Source organism: Salminus brasiliensis, chromosome 16 (assembly GCF_030463535.1).
Source record: "Salminus brasiliensis chromosome 16, fSalBra1.hap2, whole genome shotgun sequence".
In the NCBI taxonomy this organism is placed as follows: Eukaryota; Metazoa; Chordata; class Actinopteri; order Characiformes; family Bryconidae; genus Salminus; species Salminus brasiliensis.
In genome coordinates, this window is record NC_132893.1 from 31,401,782 (window position 1) to 31,421,308 (window position 19,527).

The 19,527-nt window shown below is 41.9% G+C and overlaps 2 protein-coding genes across 6 annotated transcripts in view; both read right to left on the reverse strand.

Annotated features, from left to right (window-relative positions):
• The window catches only part of rabgap1 (RAB GTPase activating protein 1), a 119,762-nt gene that overhangs the window by 46,158 nt on the left and 54,077 nt on the right, over positions 1-19,527 (reverse strand). The window lies entirely within an intron of this gene.
• LOC140536745 (probable G-protein coupled receptor 21) lies at positions 5,549-8,145 on the reverse strand. Its single transcript, XM_072658738.1, has one exon. The coding sequence runs from the start codon at positions 7,946-7,948 to the stop codon at positions 6,914-6,916; it is 1,035 nt and encodes a 344-aa protein (XP_072514839.1). The 5' UTR covers positions 7,949-8,145; the 3' UTR covers positions 5,549-6,913.

Sequence of the window (19,527 nt, forward strand, 5' to 3'; positions counted from 1 at the left end):
ACACACACACTGTTCCAGCACAAGCCACCATTTTCTGGACTCCAGGTCCCACGTCCTAATACGGCGCAGCACAGGGCAGGTCAGCATGGGAGAGGGACTCCCTGGAGAGCGCTAGCCCTTAGCTTTGATTGTGACAACGGAGCTGTTTTCCCACAGGAAAGCAAAAAAAAAAAAAAAAAAAAAAAAAAAAAGGTTTGGCATCAAAGAGAGAACTTTAAAAAAGGAAACGCCAGTCCGGCATCAAAACGTCCCAAAAATGACATCAATGCAGGAACCTTTCCTCCGATTTCACCCACGCCCAAAGTGCCAAGGTCTGTTTAAGGTTAGACATTTAGCACTAATAGCACTAAAAGGATCCAAAAGGGCCCTATTGGAGCGATGCCATGACAGCTTTTCAAGGTTCAAGAACTTTCACACTGCATAAAGGTTCCAGAAGAACCTTCAATTAGTGCAGAACCTGTACAATAAGTTCTTACAAAGTTCATCCTCACAAATCTCCAACTACGGGTTCTTCTACTGCCACCTTTTCATAAACAGATACGCTACACTATATGGACAAAAGTATTGGGACACCAGCTTATTCATCGTTTTATCCTAAATCAAAGGAAATCCAAATTCTGTATTGTAGGGGAAGGCTTTCTATATATTTTGGACTTTGCATTGTTGTGAGTATTTGACAGCACTCAAGTGTTAGAGAGCAAGTCATAATGTTATATAAGCAACACCCCACCTCATCCCCCAATTCATTCACAGAAGTATTGCCTGGAGCACTGCTCCATAGCTCAATGCTGGGGGGCTTTATACCCCTCTAGCCCATGGCTGGCCATGCATGGTGCCAATAGGTTCATGTTTATCTTCTCCAGAGAGTCCTATTCTATTGGCAATACTTCTCTACAGGGACTAAGACTAAGGACCACCCAAGCTGTGTGTGCATAAGTTTGTGCATTTGCACATCTGTGTCAGCAATGGGTGCAACTGAAAACAGATGAATGTACTCATTAGAAGGGGTGTCCGCAAACATTTGGACATACAGTGCATTTGAAAGTTAAGGTCTCCAAAGAACCATTTCTGTAAAGGAGACGTGTGAGTGTGAAGTTTAACATCATGCAAAAGTTCAGAGAAAGAACCCTTAAAAGGTTCTGTAAATCTGTAAGGGTTTTTTGTTCATGAAACCAAAAGTAGGTTCTTCTACAGCAGAACCCTAAGCACCTTATTTCAACAAGTGTGCAGTCTACCTTAAAGTATAATGGATACAAAGAGAGTTCGTCGGGTAACGGATAGAAGAACCACTATTGGTTCCCTGAAAAATCTTACACTGATGATTCTGTAAATGATCATTTTTGTCAAATGTAAGTGTGAAGAACCTTCAAGCCAACATTAAAGCCAAGAACCATTAAAGAACCTTCATTTTGAAGGATTGTAGAACACACTACAAAAGCACTCATCTGAAGAAGTGAAGTTTCACATAAATTCAAGAAGAAACCTTGCTACAATAAGAAAACGACTGCCATCAAAACAAGCGGTCAGTGCTGAAGGACATCGCCACAGTAACCAAGTCTTTGATTTCCAGGAAATCAAGAAAAAAACAACCCCAAACACTTTGATGTAAATTAGGGTAACTGGATTTTCCAATATTCCAACTGATTTCGGACCATGTCCACTGGCCCACTGCTCATACCAAGTTCCAACTAGTGTATATACAGGGCAGTCAGTGTTTTCAGATCATGGTATAAAAAACAAAAATGATAGAAATACAGTAAAAACAGCACACTACCGTTCAAAAGTCAGGAACCACTGCTGTCATCCCTAGAAAACTCTACTAAGACGCTATTGCTCTACCACTGTTACCAACTTTTAACTAGATTGCAGGCAGCTGCAAACCCTTAGACACACCCAAACGATCGAAATGATGTTTCTGAGAAAGTTGTAAAACATTCAGAGTCAAGTTCAAGTTCAGTCTAATCAAATTAACAGAACGTCTCACATTAAAAAAATGAATTATTAAATCTGCAGGAAGTTATCATTATTATCAAACTACTGTAGATAACAGCATTAGCATTTTAGTATTGTAGTATCCTCTACTGCTGTAGTAGTAGTAGTAGTACAGTAGTAGTGTAGCATTTTAACACTTAATAGTTTCTTGGTTTCTTAAATATTTGAAATATTAAAGAAAACAAACACAAAATACCTTTAAAATACTTTTCTAACGTACACAGGCTCATGCAAAAACGTGGGCAGCTTTGGTTAAATGTTTATAAATATAAATAAATTCTCATCCTCTACAGACACACCATACTAATGCATGGTTTACTTACGTAACATTGACATGCAACATTAAATGTGGCGTGTACAAAAGTACATGTTATTTTATTTTATTGTTATTTTTTAACATTTTTTTTATGTTACATTAAGTAAATTAATGCAGAAAAAAGCCACATTTTAGTTTGTTTCCCACAGCAGGTCTCTTCACTTCACTTAAAAATCAACAAAATGTGTCATTTACACAGGGGTGTCTAAACTGTCAACTGTCAAAAGTGTTTTAGAAGTTATATATATATATATATATATATATATATATATATATATATATATATATATGTACAATTATAACTAAAGTATCAGTCACTGTATAAGTTAGGGCTATGTATTGGTAAGAACCTGGCGATATGATACGCATCATGATACAGAAGTTACGATTCAATATATGCCTATATATTATATATATATATATATATATATATATATATATATATATATATATATATATATATATATATATATATGATACTGTAAACAAGGCAATTTATTTAAAACTGTCACAGTATCAAAACATCATCATCATATGCCTGAAATCGGAGAAAAGTTGATTTTTTATCCAATCAGAATAGCGGGATCTGAATACAGAATACAACACTGCCATCTAACGGTCAGAGTTCAAACACAACACTAAATAAACCACTGACTGACCCCAATCTTTACAAGTGAACTATTCATTAAAATCAATACTGTGTTTTTGATGATCAATACAGTAGGGCTGCACAATACTGGGGGAAAAATGGCATTGCAATTTTGTTTATCTGCTGCAATATATATTGTATAAGTTTAAATAATATATATATAAGTATAAATTATACACTCTGTGTTTCCAAGATTGGAGTAAAATAAATGATACTGTGGAGATTTAATCAGTCATAGAAAATGAGAACTGTTGTATCGAACAGCACATCCTGCAATACGACTATTTTGCATGCCCACATTGCGATGATGCTGCTAAAATGATATATTATATATACAATACTCACATGCTCCCATTTAAGTCGTTACTAATAATTGCTGCTATTTTTTTAATAATAGCACTTCAATCAACGCTGTATTAGTTATTCAATAACATAACAGCAACTATATATTACTATATATTCTAACTGCTGCAACTGATGTCCAAACTTTTGAACGGTAGTGCGAATGAAGAATTGATGGTTGAGGTTTTGATCCGACAGCTACAGTATCCTAAACTACTGCAAATCCTCCTCAGCACTCAATAAAGCAAACAGCTGAGGAGCGAAATACTGGTTAACAAATGTGCAAAACAGTGCCGGAGGCAACGGCCCGAGATCGGCCCGACGGACTCGTTTTGAGGGTCGATTCATCTCAGCTGGAACCCAGAAGAGCCAGATTCACTAAACAGCAACAACAACAACAACAACACAAAAATCAAACACACAAACACACATTAAACACGTCCATCCATGCTTCAGAGAGTCCGTTCACTACTCAAGCATTCAGAACGCCTCCAGCTCCGGGTTTGAGAAATCAGACGAGGAGAATGCCAAACAACTCAGCATCTTTCAGCCCCCTGACATGCTCATACACACTCACACATACACACACACACACACACACACAAAGTCATGTGCATTCGATAAAAGCAGTGGAAGGGACAGACGATGGCTCTGGAGGTTCAGGCTCGTGTGCACTTGGCTCACTTCGGCCTGACTCAAGCGCTGCAGCTCTGGTCCAAAAACAGCACATGGCCACAGGCCACCAGATTGAAATCTACTGTTTCAACAAACAGCTGGAACAGTCAGAACAAATAAAAGCCCTTTTTCGATTGTGTGTGTGTGTGAGATACGTTCTCCCACCCTCTCGCACTCTTTGTAAGCCCAGAAATTCTCTTTCTTCTTTCTCTCTTTCTCGCTCTTTCAGAAAAAAAAAAAAAAAAAAAAAAAATCAATTGAATGTATTGCACAGCGCCCTGCCAGAACACGGCAGTTAAGAAACAGTCTCCACCACGTTAATAATACAAGTTAATACACACTCCCTCTACCTCAGCTCACCTAACAGTACAAAGACTTGTTGTGTTTTTTTTTTTTTTATGCTTCCGTTACTCACAATGGTGCTTCGATTATAAAAGTAGTTCTATAGGCTATTCCGGCATGCACTGAAGTATTGACATCAAAAAATAAATCGACTTCTGCTAGTCAAAACTGCCTGAGCGGTGCTTAGGCGAATAAAATAAGATCTTTGTCACAGTTGCATATAAAACAAACACCCTTAAATCAAGACACACGTGTTTTTCAATATGATTATAATAAATAATAATAATAGTAATAATATCGCTCCAGGACACAAAGCCTCAAAAAGTCAAAGATCATGATCCGAAAACACCTTTGCATACAGAAGAAGAAGAAGAAAGGCATCTTAAAAAAAAGGGTCTTCAGTAACCATGGATTCAGTACATCTGGCAAAATAAAGGCAAGTCATTCAAACATCGCATTTTCACGGTACGACTCGGTAGACTAGGTCTTCCTTTACATATATAACTTCAAAACAAAAAGTCCATTAAATACTTCCACTTTGGTCGACTAGGAGACAAAGCTATCTATGTGATCCCATATTCAACAGTACCAATCAAGTTTCATAGAGTGTGACAACAGACTAATTGGCTGCGAGGGAACGCTCACAGCAGGATATACTGGAGATTAGAGAGAAGGAGGTGAATTCCAGTGTCCTCCATATTCTTGGCACCTTTACATATAAATTAGGAAGTATATACAGTATGTTTGTGTGTGTGTGTGTATGAGAGAGAGAGAGAGAGAGTGTGTGTTTGTGCACATATGAGGTCCAGTCCAGATTTGTAATACAGCTGAAGTACTAAAGTGAGGAGACGGGGTCTCGCTAAAGTCCTGGCTGGAGACCTTGCATGACCCTGAGGTCTTGGTTTTTGCTTACGTTTGTGTGTATGTGTAGATGTTCTTATACCAGGTGTGTCCTCCAAGATCTTTTCACTCAGCATTCTGAGACTACAGAGCATTTACAATTGACCGCACAGGTCAGGTCTAGATCTGGACCTCATGAGCTCAGTGTGGCTCTGGTCTGCACTGGCGAACTTCAAGCGCTAATCATCATCACCCTCACCCCGTCGCCCAGTGCAGTTTCCTTGACGGATGCTAAAAACGTACAGTGCTGTTGTTGGAACACCACACCCCACCTTTCCTCAACCATTAAACCCACCCAAACACTAACCCATCCACCCCCACCCCCCCAGGGAAACCCTTGGCAGGTTTTGTAGTAAAGTAAACCAGATATACCAAGTAAACCGTCGTACACAGACTCTGCATCTCTGGTATAGAGTAAGTCACACAATCGATGAAGGCGTACTGTCCTTAGGTTGGTCATCTTTCTGAAGGCACCTCCCTCTGCTCAGGCTACAAAACAGTCAGCCCCGTTTGCCAGGGGTAGAGGACAAACAGACCAAGGAGTGCAAAAAACATCAGCGGTACTCCTGGCGCAGGGGCGGAGAGAACAGTACGGTCCTGCGTGAGCCTCTGAGAAAGTGCATCTCCGGTACAATCTGGAGGAAGAACGGCCTGCTTGTCTGGTGATCCACTCATATGTTTGTCTTCTGACCACAGGCAAAAGTTATGCAATTCCCAAATGTGTGATGCTAACAAAGCTAATATTGCAAAGAGCTTGGAAACGTGGCATTTCACAACAAAGCTAAATTCGCCATAAAGCTGCACCGTCTTCACGTGGGGGTGGGTCAGCATACTTGTGTAGACTGCCAATTCCCAGTCCCAAAAAGGTCAGGGGTCCTGGAAGTCAAAAGAAGAGCTGGTCTAGTGGCAAAGGCCGGAGTCTATGGAGATTAAAACATTGGTGAGTCAACAAGCACTCCTTCAACAAGCCTAAAGTGTGCCCAAAAGGGTCCTACTAACTCTGGTAGGGCCTGGGACAGAGGACAGGTCAGGTAACCATGATGTCGATACTGCTTTTACAGGTAAGTGAATCCTAATTTCGACAGGTTTGGAGTAGCCTGGATGAAGCAAGCAGGATGCTCACGCTACATTTTCTAGAATAAGTGTGGGTTATTATAGTAATGTCAAAACAACCCACACCATTATTCTCTAGCATGAGATACAATAACAAGACAAAAGACCACAGAGGTTACTCTGAATCACCGGAGGGGATAAAACACATCCACAGACCAGCTGGCTAAGGTGTGATAAATGGTAATACGCTGTTGGTCTTCTCTGAGGTCATACAACCAACGGACAGCCTCACAATTACTAAAGCATTTGGGTCCCAATGGTACAAAAATGGTACTTCTTTGCATTAAAATGGACAAGGAATCTATTATCCATCATTTTTGCTAAAAACTGTTTTATTTGAACCCAAGTTGCTCATAGCAACATCTACCCCTTCATCCTTGATGGCTGGGGTGATGGGTCACATCTTTGCGTCAAGGACTGGTTGCTACATTTCACGTAGACAAACAGACATCCACAAGCTTGCCCTGTCCAAAACCCTCTGACGGGGACAAGAACTGGAACACTGCCCAGATGCCAACGCAAGGCCCTTTCCATGCCGAGACAAGGCGCCAGGCCACGATACACTCTCCAGTCCACAGAGGGCACTACACGTGACAAGCCGGCCGTGTAGGGGCCGGTGGAGCTCCCAGGGGCTTCTTGGTGGTGTCTGAGCGTTGTAGGCAAAGAAGACAAATGCGTTTGAGGCCTTTTCGGAAGGCGCTGTTGGACAGGCTGTAGATGAGGCAGTTGCAGAAGCTGTTGCTGATGGCCAGCCATGTGGTCAAGAAGGAGGCAGCAGGATGACGGTATATTCCGGCGCTCTCCAGGAGGAAGTAAATGATGTATGGGAGCCACAGCAAGTAGAAGACACTGGTGATCCGGAAGAGCACGGTGGCGTAGCGCTTGTCGGGACAAGCTGGTTCACCTGGTTCAGGCTCCTGTGGTCCGAAACGCGCCCGGCGCTGGCTGATCTGCCTGGTATGTTGCCGGCAGATGCGGAAGATGTGGGCGTAGGTGAAGCAGACGGTGAGAGCTGCAGGTGCGTACAGCGCTGCCACGATGAAGGCGGTGAAGAGTGGCTGGGTGGCCCAGGAAGATGAGCACCACTCGACCACATCCCCGTGGTACCCCGGCTTGCCCCAGCCAAGGAACGAGGGAAGAAAGATGAGGGCAGAGTAAAGCCAGATGAGAGCAATGCAGGCTCGGAGGCGGCAGGGCGTCACAAGGGCCGTGTAGGAGAGCGGCCGGGTGATGGCCACATAGCGGTCCACACTAACACATGCTAGCGAGGCCATGGAGACGCTCTTTAGGACACAAACCATATAACCGAAGATCTTACAGGTAAGTTCCTCGTCCAGTCCTTCCAAATGGTGGAGCAAGGACAAGGACGGTATGAGGCAGCTGACCCCCACCAGCAAGTCGGCATACGCCATGGTCTGGATGAAGGAACTGGTGGTGTGGTGGCTAAGCAGCGGGGCGCAGTGGAACACGAAAATCACCACCAGGTTACCGGAGATGATGAGCACTGTGAGGAAGAGGATGACAGCAACTTCCAGTAGGCAGGTGTTGAAGATCTGAGAGTAGCCAACGTCCAGCAGGCAGAAGGTCACAACGCTCTGGTTTAGCTCAGTTGAGTTCATCTTGTTTGAAGGCAGGAGAGAGGAGGGCTTCCTCAGGGGGCCTAGCTCAGCAATGGCTGGCCGGCATGCGGCTTTCTCCGGCAGATAAGAGAGACGTGCTCGTGCCTGCTGCCTGCCATCTCAGCAGCAACGTGAGACGTTAGTCCGAGCAGTCTATGGGAATCCGTTCACACAGGCTCGTCTATATCCTTGGAACAATAAGAAAAACAACAATAACAACAACGGAATACAAAGCTGTGGTAAATCAGCCTTTTAACCAAGACCCCAGCAGCACAGCACAGGACGTGCTACCAGCCCCCCCACCTTCGCCCTCGTCTTCCTTGTTCTCCTATTCTTTTCCTTGGAGATTCACAGCTGTGCCGGAGCAGGGCAGTCCAATGCCAAGCGCAGGATGTTTAAGGAGGGAGCCAGAGTACAGAAAAAGGGCAGAGGAAGTGAAGTTCTCACCACTCTGCTTACATGATCCCCATCTGTACTCCTAATGGTGATTAGTCCATGGGTTCGAACGCACAAGGAATGCAGAGCAGAGTCACAACCTCGCTATCCTCAGACCGGACAAAAATTCGGAGTCATCCAGATGCCGCTTCGTTCTCTCCTTCACAGTAACTTCAGACGGCTGGAGAAGAGCGGGAAATCTCCTTGGTGCCAGGCTCTCTCACGCTGGCGTTAGCACAGGGAAAGAGTGTGTGATCGAGGATGAAGGCACGGCCAGCGGTGATTGGCATTTCAAACGGAGAGAGGGGCTCTCCTGAGAGAAGCTAGCGTCTGGAATGGAAATGAGGGGGAGAGTGGCGCGATGCAGAGAGCACAGACTCCCTCCCTCCCTCCCTCCTTGCCTGCCTGCCTCTCTCTCTCTTTTTCTCTCTCTCTCTCTCTCTCCCTCTCTCTCGCTCTCACTGATGCATTCGTGCTCTTTCCCTCCCTCCCTTCCAGTCCATGCTGCTGCAGCACTGGAGAAGCTCCACCCACTTTCCACTCCAGCCAGTAAGCAGATGCAGACACACGAGTGGAGGCATCCCCTTCTCTTTGCCAGAAAAACACACACACACACACACACACTTTAATTTCTCGCATTCATTTCTCATCTTTTTTTTTTGACAAGCAAACGTTTCGTTCCCTTTCTTGCGTTCTCAAACATCCCCTCCTTTAAATACATCTTACCTTTTATTTTACTGCAAAAAATAAAGAAAGAAATGTTAACACCCCACCCACCTCACCCCTCACATTCCCTGACATCATCACCCACACTCCCCATCTCACATGCCTGCACATGAACACAGCAGCAGGAGGTCAGACTCGGAATTCTACTCAGAGCTACCAAACGCCTTCGTACTTCAAGCTGTTCAATAACGGCTTGTATTTTATCTGCAGTGACTGATTTTCATACAAACCTGCCAAAGCAACGGAGATGCATGGAAATATGTGAAAAATATCAGGACACCCCATGACAACCCTGGTCTTTCTGAACATATTTAAACATCTGGACTATTACATCTTCATGTAGTCAATACTGAGAGATGGGGTCAATCTAACTAAACTCACACAACTGAAGAAACGTCTTTAATCATCGTTTATAAAATTGAATTAATAGAAATGTCATTTTCCAATGAGGGAAAAAAAAAACTTCGAACCCTTGCACATTTATGTATTATTGGGTTCAGGTGCAGAACATCAGCTGCAGATGATCAGAACATGGTTAGAGAGGATTCTGGAGGAGCCGGTCTTATTTAAACCTCAGACATTTAGTCTGGTTTGCTGTTGATTATTAATGAGCTCTCACTTCCGAACGAAGGTTGTAGATGCAGAACAGCCTGAGAAGGGGCTTAAAAAGATCTTAGAACAATCAGAAATCAGACGTTCCACAATCCAATAAATCATTTCAGGAACAGCCAAAATGGCCAGTTCAGAATGGCCTTGCAAGTTCAGCCCAAGAGCAGAGTTCAGAATGTGACAATCAGTCTCGAACAATCCTAAAATGCCATCACTGGCTCTACAGGTATATCTTACCACAGCTGAAGTCAGAGTACAGCATCTACCATCTGAAGAAGACAGCAGCAGTTAGATTTTCAGGGTAGGTGTGCAGAAATGGGGAAAAAAGAAACATTATTAAGGGACAAATGAGCTTTGGACAGACTTTTTTTTTTTCAGACAGCAGGGGTTTTAATGGGGGGTCCTATTTTTATATGTAGAACCATTTCTTAAACTGACAGGTTCTACAAAAGGCTTTCCACCAATCCAAAGAATGTTTTAACCAAGCAAAGAACCATTTAAGCATCCTGTGTGGTCAGAGCTCTAATTAGAACCACTGTCTCTACTACAGAACCCTTGAGGAGACTGTTTGAAGAAATACCTACATATACCAAACAATGGCTTCATAATATAAGTGACAAAAACTGGCCAAGTCACATACTTATATTATTATTATTATTATTATTATTATTATTATTAATATTATTATTATAATATTATTTAGGGGAAATGTTGTCCATGGTTTATGAAATACAACACAAACGTTAATTTCCCTAAACACATTGCCTATAAACAGGCATATATATATCAGATATATATCTATATCATCTATATCATGGACAATATTTCCCCTAAATTCTAAATAAATGTTGCTATTTAGAGCATTTATTTATTTAAATTACAATTGCTCAAAAACAACTACTCAAATAAAGCAAATAAATGATTATAATACTTACATTGCAAAGAAGTTATTATTGAAATTTAAACAACACAGCTCTAATATCTGAACTTTGAGAGCATTCAGAAATCACTATGGTGAAATAACCTTGACGGCCAATCACAGCTCTCATGTCTCGGCCGGCTCTCCACTAGTCTTTCACATTGCTGCTGGGACTTTATTCCATTCATAGTCTGCAAATTCAGAAAACACAGCTTTGTTTGATGAAATGTCTGTACGAAAACGGCTGTCAGACATGTAGAGATGAAAATTTAAGAAAAAATATTAAGTGATCTCTTAATTTTGTCAGAGCTGTGTGTGTATATCTCACAATCATCGCTGTACAATGAAAAACATGCATCTCCAAAATGGTGACTTTAAAGGAGAAGGACAAAATCTTCGTAACTTTCAATGGACGTCAATGAAAAGTGTACAAATAAAAATAATAATAATAATAATAATAATTAAAAAATGAAGAAAACTAAAACCGATATACATCTACACCTACAGTATACTGAACAGTGATGAAGTGTGATCAGAATGGATGGGTGTAGGTATAGTTAGGGATCTCATGCTGGATAGGATATTGGATAGTGCCTGAAACAAAATCTGCTCCAAAATAATACACTTTCACACTGTGTGATATGATGCTGATGCTGTGTGAGTCTTCCTGTGGGGTGACCGAGTGTTTGAGCAGGTTGAGAATCATAACGCTCTCTTTAGTGAAGAGTTTCAGTTAAAACCAGCTGAGCAGTTTGAAAGGAGAAATACTGGATCTCTAAAGGACAGTTAAGGACAAAACATTCTGGACTGCTTTCAGAGTTAAAAACAGACAAGAAACAAGACACAAAATGTGCTAAAACAGATAACACAACAGCGGCTTCTTGAGAATGAACACTTTTAGAAAGTGCGGCATCAGGATGCCAGATGCCGTGAGGAAGTGTAAGGCTGCAGTCATAAACAATGGGGCTGACACAGAACATACATTCCAGTGGGTGCAATGTTTGGGTCCATCAGTCTAAAATAAACAAAGAGAAATTTGTGGTTTAGTCGACTTTTTTTTAGTACTTTAGTTCCTGGGTTTCTCCTGGATTTCAGGGCTACATGCTCACATGCTAGACAAGGTAGACTGACTTTATGATTAATTGGGTTTACTCCAATGATATATAGAGTTAATTACAGGTAGACACTCTCACTGATCACTGACTTTATGTTCATTTGGGTTTATTTTAATGTTATATAGAGTTAATTACAGGTAGACACTCTCACTGACCAATGACATTATGTTTATTTAGGTTTATTCTAATGTTATATAGAGTTAATTACAGGTAGACACTCTCACTGACCACTGATATTGTTTATTTGGGTTTATTCTGATGTTATATAGAGTTAATTACAGGTAGACACTCTCACTGACCACTGATATTGTTTATTTGGGTTTATTCTGATGTTATATAGAGTTAATTACAGGTAGACACTCTCACTGACCACTGACTTTATGTTTATTTGGGTTTATTCTAATGTTATATAGAGTTAATTACAGGTAGACACTCTCACTGACCACTGATATTGTTTATTTGGGTTTATTCTGATGTTATATAGAGTTAATTACAGGTAGACACTCTCACTGACCACTGACTTTATGTTTATTTAGGTTTATTCTAATGTTATATAGAGTTAATTACAGGTAGACACTCTCACTGACCACTGACTTTATGTTTATTTAGGTTTATTCTAATGTTATATAGAGTTAATTACAGCTAGACACTCTCACTGACCACTGATATTGTTTATTTGGGTTTATTCTAATGTTATATAGAGTTAATTACAGGTAGACACTCTCACTGACCACTGACTATGTTTATTTGGGTTTATTCTGATGTTATATAGAGTTAATTACAGGTAGACACTCTCACTGACCACTGACATTATGTTTATTTGAGTTTATTCTAATGTTATATAGAGTTAATTACAGGTAGACACTCTCACTGACCACTGACATTATGTTTATTTGAGTTTATTCTAATGTTATATAGAGTTAATTACAGGTAGACACTCTCACTGACCACTGACTATGTTTATTTGGGTTTATTCTGATGTTAAATAGAGTTTTACAGGTAGACACTCTCACTGACCACTGACTGTATGTTTATTTGGGTTTATTCTGATGTTATATATAGTTTTACAGGTAGACACTCTCACTGACCACTGACTGTATGTTTATTTGGGTTTATTCTGATGTTATATAGGTAGTTTTACAGGTAGACACTCTCACAGTACATAGTTTTAAACTATGTTTATAGCTGCCTAGGGCTTTCACACAGCTCAGAGTAAATGGTGTCTGTAACGAACCCCATAGCCTTTCTTCATCACATGACAACTTTTCCTTGGCTATTAGGACACACATGCTGCAGGATTATTAATTATATGGACAGGATTGTTTATGAAAAGTGAAACAGGACTGTTTGTGTACCTGTATGTCCTTCACCACCGCTCTGCTCCAATCTGTCTGCATTGAACAAGAAAAAGCTTGATCAATGGATTAACAGGCAGTTCCTGTTACTATGCAAATCTGCTGCTTGTGGAGGGTAGTCTTTCGATTCTGTGTGATTGCAGCACTTTCACTGCCACCAGAGTAGATTTCAACCAGCGGGGCATTAATAATTCAAGTAATAAAGTCTAATAATACTTTGCTAAATCTAGCGTACGCTACAGTACGCCCCAGATCTCCCTCCATCTCCCAGCCTCTGTGTTTCAGGCTTGTTTTCCTGTCTGCTTTAAATCCGCACTACAATCTGATAACTTCTGATCACTGTGACGTTTCATGTGCTTCAGCCTTCGGTGTATATACACAAACACACCCACACACATGCACAGTAGCCCTGCTGGAAGTGTGTTGCTCCAGACACACTCCCCTGCTTTCACGCATCCCCTCAGCCTGGCACACGAGGGGCTAAAAATAGGCCTGAGCGAAAGGTAGGAGGCAGACCACATTCAGCTCAGAGAGAGAGAGAGAGAGAGAGAGAGAGAGAGAGAGAGAGAGAGAGAGAGGGGCATAGCCAGACAGACAGACAGACAGACAGACAAAGAGAGAGGGAAAAAAGACAGTGAGAAAGGAAGAAAGAACAGAGGGAAAGCGAGGAGAGGGAAAAAAAAGGAAGAGACAATAAGAGAAACAGCGAGAACAGCAACAGAGAAGAGAAAGGGAAAAAGAGGGACAGAGAAGAGAAAAACTAGAGGGAGAGAGACTAAAAGAAAAGAAAGGGACAGAGAGAGAGAGGGAGAGAGACAGACAAACCAATGACAAAAAGAGAAAAAACTAAGACAGTGAGAAACAGTGAGACAGTAGGAAAAGAGATGAGTGGGACAGCGAGGCAGAGAGCAGGAAAAAAAGACAGAGAGAGAGACAAAGGGGAGAGACACATAGAAAAGAGATGAAGAGAGAGAGAGAGAAACAAAAGGGAGAGACACATAGAAAAGAGATGAAGAGAGAGAAAGACAAAAGGGAGAGACACATAGAAAAGAGATGAAGAGAGAGAGAAACAAAAGGGAGAGACACATAGAAAAGAGATGGAAAGAGAGAGAGAGAGAAACAAAAGGGAGAGACACATAGAAAAGAGATGAAGAGAGAGAGAGAGAAACAAAAGGGAGAGACACATAGAAAAGAGATGAAGAGAGAGAGAAACAAAAGGGAGAGAGACATAGAAGAAGAGATGAAGAGAGAGAGAGAGAGAGAGAGAGAGAGAGAGAGAGAGAGAGAGAGAGAGAGAGAGAGAGAGAGAGAGAAACAAGGGAGAGACACATAGAAAAGAGATGGAGAGAGGGTGGGAGAGAGAGAGACAAAAGGGAGAGACACATAAAAAAGAGATGAAGAGAGAGAGAGAGACAAAAGGGAGAGACACATAGAAAAGAGATGGAGAGAGAAACAAAAGGGAGAGACACATAGAAAAGAGATGGAGAGAGAGAGAGACAAAAGGGAGAGACACATGGAAAAGAGATGGAGAGAGAGAGAGAGAAACAAAAGGGAGAGACACATAGAAAAGAGATGAAGAGAGAGAGAGAAACAAAAGGGAGAGACACACCCGAACCAACAGCCCTTCATGTGCTTAAGTCGATATACTACAGCAGGAAAACCCTAAAATGTGCACAGCAGGGGTCTTCCAGAACCAAGGTTACAGAACCTGACACCTACAGAACTCACTGGTAGCTGCGGCCAAAAGCAGAACACCACCTAAGACGAATTATCGCTCAGCTGTACCTCAACACTGCCTGTTCTTGAGCCTCAGCTGGATACAAATAGGGTCACTGTTTCACACTGTTTCATGGTCCACGCCATGCCAGACCACCCATGGCCCCACTGGCCAAGCGGTGCATGAGGTACACCTTGTGTGCCGTTTATGGAGGAACACCTTTACAGCTTCTTAAAAGAACGGCAGGTCTCCTTCCTCTAAATAAGTAAAACCCCGAGACGAGCTGTGACTCAGCCGGTGTTGCGGTTGGCACGGCCATGCAGGGCCTTCTCGAGTCCCGCTGGAGGCCAAGTGTGCTCAGAGCAGGGGCCAGGGCAGCTTTTTGGATAGCGGGAGGCTAACAGGAGCGGCTTTGTGCGAGACGTTTGTTATTCTTCACCGTATGGGGCAGCGTGTGAGCAGTGTCTGGAGCTGTGTGCATGAGTGTGCGCGCCTGTTCATTGAGTCTGTCTGTGTTTACGGTCAGGCCTACATCTGGAGATGGTATGGGCCTGGAAATACACACAGACACACAGACACACACAATCCTGTGTGTCTATCAGGTCTGACAGTTTTCATACCAATCCCCAAAGCCGAATTCTTCAAAACGGGGGTCGAAGGACTACAGAGGCTGATCACAGAAGTAGGCCACATGCCTGTTAGCCACACGTTAACGACTTTATTAGATTTGCAATGTCAGATCATAGCGTTTCCTTTACAGCATGTTTGCATTCAAAAATGATCTGGAGAAGAATGTCCCGACGTCAGCGGCACAGAGACAGGGCGGATTTTTTTTTTTAGTTCCAGGAACAGTTCATGGCCTTCAAGCATGTTCTGAAATTAGAACATGAAGCATGAAGCATATGGACTAATGTACTGTATTCTACTCACTTCATGGTTTAATCTGATTACCTAATCGGATATATGGGAGATATGTGGTACAGATATAATGTAAGGACTTGTTTACAAGACATGTGCAAGTGATGAAAGTTGGGCTGAACGATTAATCAGGTTAATTTTTAAAGGAGCTAAAGGAGCTGTAATTTTTAAACAGAGTTTCCACAAGATTAACAGTGATGTGTTAACAAGTTTAATAAGAGAACATTTCAAGTGAGGCCTGTTATGACGCCCAATTTGGCCCGCTTCGCCTCACCAATAAAAAAATATATACATATTTCTCTACTATTTTGTTGCTAATATCTCCAAAACAGAAACTTTAGAGGTGATGTACAAAAAAACACAAATTTACTGAGTGCTTAAGTTGGTGTTTGGCATATAAACAGTAAATATGTGACTTCGGATGGGGTGAATAATGCTCAGATATTTCACAGACTTCACAGACCATTTTTACCACCCTGTTATTTTGCCTCAGAATGAAACAATGATTTTCAAACTGACTCATGGAAAAAAATGCTTCGTTGTTTACCAACTAGAAGGAGCCGGGATGGGTTTACCTACTTACAGCTACTTTATATAGACCTTACTATGCTGTTACTGACATGTAATGATCAATAGATCACACTTCAGGGTCAAATGCGAATGCTATTTTTGATCATTTTAAGAATTGCAGAATTTCAGTGGTACTGGTTCTGCAAAAATTCTATTATTGCGACAAGCCCCAGAGAGTAAATTTTATTTAGTATTTAAGCAACCAAATACAACCCAACAAGTAACTGGCAGCTCGGCACCATTCAGAATCACTTCATTAAAACAGCTTAATTTTACGTAAAAAAAAAAATAAAAATAATAATTTTTATTCACTGCCGTATTACTGGTTAGAAAAATCGCAGTGACCCCCGCCCCCACTCCACCCGAAATAAAAGAAAAGCTGAAAAGCTTATTCCACCATTAAACGATACGCTTTCCATAGCTTTCCATACGGCCCATCCCACACGGTGACAGCCCTGTGCCATAAACGCACTTTCCTCAGCCTGCCTCTATGGCAACAGGTGCAAACACATGAAGAATAATACATGGAAAAAGGTGAAACTTCTCTGAAGAGCTAAATCAAATCTACTGCCGCCTAGGCCCCCGGTGTCAAGGCACATCCTGTATTTATGACCGGACCCCTGATAAAAATCAGCACTAGCTCTTAACTCTGCCATTAGGACCAGAGACCGGGAGGGACCCTTCATGGGGAACTGTGGAAATTCTATATATCTCCGTAAAATGTTTACAGTTAATGTCGACACACTGTTTCATCACTGTCACTCTAAGAAGTAAATCTAGGAGACGACAACGACGACGACGCAGAACAACCTACTCGCCCTACCATAAAAGAAAAAAAGCTCAAAATAGAAATGTGGGCCATTCAGCGGTTGTATTGAATTAAACACAATGGCAAACTGACAGAGCGTAGCCATTCTTTGTGCATGCTCTTAAGAAATGAATGGCGGTGCCTGTGAGGCATCCACACACACATTCACACCCAGTAGACAGTTTGTTGATACTATTTACAATAACAGATCAAGCCGCACACACTACTGCAGCCACCAGTTCATGCGACGAATGATGTGAGGAACAATCAGTCCTGAGGAAATACATCAGCTTTAGAGTAAAGAGTAAAACATACAGAGCAGCAACAGGATTACATCACTTTCAGTGAAGGCTTTCATTTTCTGGGTCTTCTAGTGAAAGTTTTTCAGCTGAATGAGCTCACAGGGTGTTGCATCAGTAAATGCACCAGTTACAGTAGTACAGTATGACGAGGGTATTCATTAATCAGGTGCATTTACACTCCCAATGTCATCAGGGGACTCTTTCCCGCTGATTTCAGAAAAAAAGACTACTTCTGCCACATGCTAACATCCATATCTATTGCTATATCCTGCTATATACTGTTCTGCAAAATCGTGAACTACTGTCCAGGGAAGGTTTTCTGCTAGATTTAGCAACATTGCTGAGAGTTTCTGACTGCATTCAGCAACAAAAGGTGTGTTTAAGGTCAAGATGTTGGATGATCACCACCCTACCTTATCCCCAACCAACTTATTCCAAATGTCCAGAGAACACAGTAGTTCCACTGCTCCACAGCTCGATGCTGGGGGGCCTCTCTAGCCCACACCTGGCATTAGGCAGCATGGGGCCAATATGTTCGTGCTTAGAGCATTTTGCTTGGTACTGACCCACTGCATACCAGAAAAGAAAAGAAAAAAAGAACACCACCACCTGCCTGATGTTTTGGAGATGCTCTGACCCGGTCGTCTATCCATCACCATTTGGTTTCGGTTAAAATGTCTCAGATTCTAATGCTTGTCCATTTTTCCCCCTTAACACCTTCATCACCTTCAAGAACGGACAGTCCATTTACTGCCTAATATGTAGATCCCACCTCTTGACAGATAAGACCACTGCAGACGCAGATAATCAATGTTTTTCACTTTACCCATCAGTGGTACTAATGTTATGGCAGATTGGTGTATATTTGAAGGGTTCCTTGAATAATTATTGTAGAGTTTTAATTAGGTAAAGAAATAATTGAAAGGTTTTAAAGGCATTGAAAAAGTTATCATTAAGAGTTGACAATATTCTACATATAACCACTGCCTTTACTAAAGAAGGCTTGAAGAACCCCATTACCCCATTTTTTTAAGGGTGTAACTACAGTACAGGGTACCATAGGACCGAGATCATCAAACCAAACAGCAGCAATGTAGTTTAACTTTTAATATATGAACAAATGAATATGCAGGACAAATCTAGACTGAAATATCAGAGCTTTTACCACTATATGGTATAAGGAGGGTTACGTATAGTCTTACATCAAGAGCTTTGGGTTCTTCGCCTCATATTACATCAACTAACTAAAGAAGTGAAAAGCGGCAGCTTCGTACATGTCACGTAGATGTTCAGCGATAGGCTCATTTTACAGCTTAATAGTTAGGTCAGCCAGTACTGGTCTCAGCCCATTCATTGCTGTATTGGCTGTATCAGTCAATATTCTAAATGTCAGCATCAGAAAAGAGAAATTGTCCATCTCCGCTGAACAGATTCTAATTAGCAAGTCCTTCACCAACTGAATTCAACTGAATTAGAGCAGTAAATAATTTACAGTCTGCAGTGTTGCAGCCCCCTCCAGGACTACACTTGACTAACTGGGTCTCTGAGCTTCTGGAACTGACACTGACCTCTGTCTTAGAGGGGTTACCAGTGGCTTCAGCTTTCTGTAAGGCTCTGCATCTGTGCCTGCTGGTGTGTAGTGCACTGGGAGGTCAGGCAGAAAAGAGGACAGGTCAGTGACAGCCTGCTGAGTGAAAGAGAGAGCGCTCATCCAGAGCTCCCTGTGCAGGCTGTCAGTCTGCCCGTTTACTGCCTGACCCCTCAACTTCTCCGTTACACCGGCAGCTTCTGTCAGCATGCTTTCAGCTTTGATGCAAAGGGCGACTAAAGAAAACTGGGTTCTCTGGAATTCAGATTAAAACACTACTAAAACTGAGAGACGGGACGGTTACTGGTTTGAAATACACCAATATACAGAACACAAAAAACACAACCCTATAAAACCATAGTGATAATGACACTGTTTCAAATGACTGATGAATCAATTTAGTATTTATGAACTGTTCAGCCAACGTCGCTTAAGAGTAATGAGGGAAGAGAGCGTCACGTACCCAACCGGAGAGATCACGGGCATTTGTGCTCGCCCAGATTCCGGTCACTGATGG